At 38.3% G+C, this 4,013-nt stretch overlaps 1 protein-coding gene across 1 annotated transcript; it reads left to right on the forward strand.

Moving 5' to 3' along the window:
* Window positions 1–2,122: 2,122 nt before the first annotated feature.
* Window positions 2,123–3,745, forward strand: LOC132179253 (scopoletin glucosyltransferase-like). The gene is made up of 2 exons (XM_059591934.1): window positions 2,123–3,289; window positions 3,494–3,745. Exons 1-2 carry the CDS (start codon window positions 2,123–2,125, stop codon window positions 3,743–3,745), a joined length of 1,419 nt encoding a protein of 472 aa, XP_059447917.1.
* The last annotated feature ends 268 nt before the right edge of the window (window positions 3,746–4,013 follow it).

Raw genomic sequence — 4,013 nt, forward strand, 5'->3', positions numbered from 1 at the left:
TAACGCACTTAAAGTATTCTTAGCAGCTTCACCAAATCACTGGAGATCAGTCAAGCCATGACAAAAGTGAATTGTTTTTTTGGACAAAGACAGAAGATGCTGTTTTAGACGACAAAAAATGATGCCAATTTCTTCCAGGCTTCCATAGATCTACAGTGGAACCAAACACTTCTAGAAGAATTAAAGCTTCCCTACTCGTGAACCATGTTACCTTTTTTTGTCTGTACGTAGTCGGCAAAAGAATTGACCCATACTCAAAAGAGATCTCTGCCAATGCCATTCATCTCTCTCTATCTTTTTTTTTTTTTTTCAAATCTACGGACCCTACAGGCTACACAGGCTACTGATACAATGATAAATTTAAAGAAAATATGATTAAAGCCGAATAAGGGATGAAGGAGAGATGCAAAGTTACTGTGTTTTCCAGGAATTTGGTATCACAGTATAATGACTCTGATGTATTTAATTTGAGGGGTATCCTTTATGCAAGTATGTGGAGGAATTGAAATTTCTGATGGGGGGAAATGATAGAAAAATTATGTGAAATTTCCATTCACGACAAGTACTTTTCTGTCAAAATGTCAAGTGGTATAATACTTTCCTCTGCAGTGTTAGCCTGTTAAAGGGAGTCAAGATTTCATTATGATTAGAGCATCTCCAGCAACAAGGTTAAGCTAGCTTTTAAGTTAAATAAATATAAAAGTTTACTGTAGCAACTGTTAGCAATTTTTTATGATTTCAAACGGTCTTATTTTATTATTCTTTATCTCCTCTCTTTTCCTTTCTCTCGCTGGTTCATCTTCTCACCGAAATACATTCATCCCTCAGCACACAAATTTTTTTTCCTCTTCTTCTCTCCATTTTTTAGCTTCATTAGAGTGGACGTCGCCGGTGGGGCCTAGGCGTTGAGCACCCTCTCAGAACCACATCATTAAAACCGCACCTCCACCAAGCCATGGGTATCGTTCACCATGAACAAGAAAATGGAGTTCAAGAGAGATGCAGGCTTGGTTTTGTAGCCCATATCTCCAACCCACCACGCCAAGAGAGACGAGAGATGGTCTAATCTAATTTAATTTGATCCCCCATTTTGTGGTCCGATCTGATTTCCAGGTGTTGATTTGTCGGTTTGGTTTTGCTAAGAGAGAAGAGAAAAAGAGGGGAAGATTTGATTTACAGTTGTTGATGGTTTTGCTGAGAGAGAGAGGAGAGAGAGAGAGAGAGAGAGAGAGAGACAAGAGATATTTTCCCTGATTTGCTGGTTTTCCAGAGAGAGAAGTGAGAAAAAAAAAAAAAATTAAAAAACAATATTTAAATAAAATAAATTGTAAAATAGACAGTTTGCTAGAGTTCATTGCGAAAAAGTAGTAGCTAAACTAAAAATTTGATTTTAAATGACTAAAATATCCATCAACTGTTGGAATTGCTCTTATAAGATCAAAAGACAAGGTAAAAATCAAAACCAATTTGAAAATGAACTGTTCTATTTCAATTAAATATTTATTGTGTAAGGAGGAAACTTTTTGGATAATCCTCTTAATACACACTAACCGTGAAATATATGAGATGATTCATTATTAGTCTCTAATCTTAAAGTAAACATATCTTAATCTTAAACTGTTCAAAATAAGCATTTTGTCTGAGAATCGAACGATTGGACATCAATTGTTCGCTGTCAAATGAAACAATACGTACGTACCCATCAAAAATTATTAACAATGGCCGATCGAGGCTCCCGATGAAAAGAAAAAGAAAACAACCCATGATTTATGTGATCTGGAGGGTAAGGGATCACTCCATTTGTCACGAAATTACCTCCATGCATGTCAGTACAATACAATATTCTTCTTCCTCATGTTTATATAAATAAATAAATAAAACTAAAACCTTGCAAGTCAAAAGGCAGTCGGTTAAGAAAGATTCGCTATATTTGTTCCATGTGACATTTTTTTTTTTGTTTTGTTGCGTTTTTTCTGGGCTATTCCATGCGACATTGATTCACTACCACTCGTTACTCATGATATCCGACAAAAAGATCCGCTATACATTTTAGTGTTTGTACGAGAAATCTGTTGAGATGAATATAACGCATAAAGATTAATCCGAAGAATTTCCGGGTGGGATGGGCAGCGAAAATTCTCAGCTTGGCATACTCTTCTTCCCTTTCATGGCCCCTGGCCACATAATACCAATGACGAACATGGCTAAGCTATTCGCAGCGCGTGGCGTGAAGGCAACCATTGTCACCACCCCTCTCAACGTGCCTTTCGTCTCCAGAACGATTGAAAGAATCGAAACTTGCGGCGGCGCCACCGCCAAGGTTGATATCCAAACGATCAAGTTCCCGGTTGAAAAGGCCGGCCTGCCAGAAGGATGCGAAAACTTCGAATTCCTGCCTTCCGAAATGTTGAGCAGTTTCCTCAAAGCCCTTGCAGTGCTTCAAGAACCATTGGAGCAGCTACTCCATGACGCTGATTGCCTCGTCGCTGACATGTTCTATCCATGGGCAACCGATGCTGCCGCTAAATTTGGAATCCCAAGGCTTGTTTTCAATGGAACCAGTTTTTTCTCCATCACTGCGATGGAGAGTATGACGCAATATTATTCCGAACCTTTTCTCATTCCTAATTTTCCTGGAGAGATAAAGTTGACGAGTATGCAAGTACCGAGCTTCATTCGGGAAGAGGTTGAAACTGACATGACCAATGTGTTGAAAGAAGCTGCAGAAGCAGGCATGAGGAGCTATGGGATTGTTGTAAACAGCTTCTATGAGCTGGAGCCAGCTTATGCAGATCATTACAGAAACGTTTTGGGAAAGAAGGCATGGCATATAGGGCCGGTTTCAGTATGCAACAAGGAAGGTCAAGATAAAGAATCCTCTGTTGATGAACATGAATGCCTCAAGTGGCTTAATACAAAGAAACCCAATTCAGTTGTTTATGTATGTTTTGGAAGTATGGCTTACTTCAATGATTCTCAACTGATGGAGATTGCAATGGGTCTTGAGGCTTCTGGGCAGCAATTCATTTGGGTTGTGAGGAAAGAAAAGAATGGTAGTGGAGGAAAAGAAGAGTGGCTGCCTCAAGGATTTGAGAAGAGAATGGAAGGAAAAGGTCTAATTATAAGAGGTTGGGCACCCCAAATTTTGATTCTTGATCATGAAGCAGTTGGAGGATTTGTGACTCATTGTGGCTGGAATTCAACGTTGGAAGGAGTCACTGCTGGGGTTCCCATGGTCACATGGCCTGGGTTTGCCGACCAATTTTTCAATGAGAAGTTGGTGACTCAGGTACCATCGTTAAATCATCACTTATCTCAACAGCTTAAACTCTCACGTGTAATATTTAATTGAATGTGGGGGTGAATGACGGAGACAGAATTTCAAACTCATGATCTATCTGTTCTGATACCATGCATGTTAAATCACAGTTTATTATATAAGCTAAATTTATAGAAATTGATGAATTTAATTATTTAATTTATATTGTAATAGGTATTGAAAATTGGAGTTGATGTTGGTGCTGAGCGATGCGTTGATGGAGTTGATGAAGTTGGGGAAGAAAGTATCAAGAAGGAGGCAATAGAGAAGGCAGTGAAGCGAATTATGGTGGGTGAAAAGGCAGATGAAATGAGAAGCCAAGCCAAAGCACTCGGAGAGATGGCAAGGAGGGCTGTGGAAGAAGAGGGGTCATCTTATTCTGATTTGAATTCTTTGATTGGAGAATTAAAGTCACGTTGCCCTTGAAATGCAAGCAAATTAACAATGATATGCCTTTTATTTTAATTATCCTTTACAACAATTTATCCTTGTTGGTGTTTGTTTGTTGTGTTTGCTTGTTATACAATCCTCATTTGGTAGATATTGTCCTAAGATATTGGGATTAATATTCCATTTTAATTTCTAAGCTATTTGGCTAATTAAATTGTCGTATTTTTTCTTTTTTTTTTGGAGCAAAGGAAAGTACATTCCATTGTGGACAAAATTCCTAACAATTTTATTGTTCGGATTGTTA

Source organism: Corylus avellana, chromosome ca4, assembly GCF_901000735.1.
Source record: "Corylus avellana chromosome ca4, CavTom2PMs-1.0".
NCBI lineage: Eukaryota > Viridiplantae > Streptophyta > Magnoliopsida > Fagales > Betulaceae > Corylus > Corylus avellana.

What these genes read in the sequence shown, in the direction of transcription:
- LOC132179253 (XM_059591934.1), top strand. Translation starts at nt 2,123, where the DNA reads ATGGGCAGCGAAAATTCTCAGCTTGGCATACTCTTCTTCCCTTTCATG. An exon ending in ATGAGAAGTTGGTGACTCAG is followed by an intron (nt 3,290 to 3,493) that starts GTACCATCGTTA and finishes ATATTGTAATAG; the next exon opens with GTATTGAAAATTGGAGTTGA.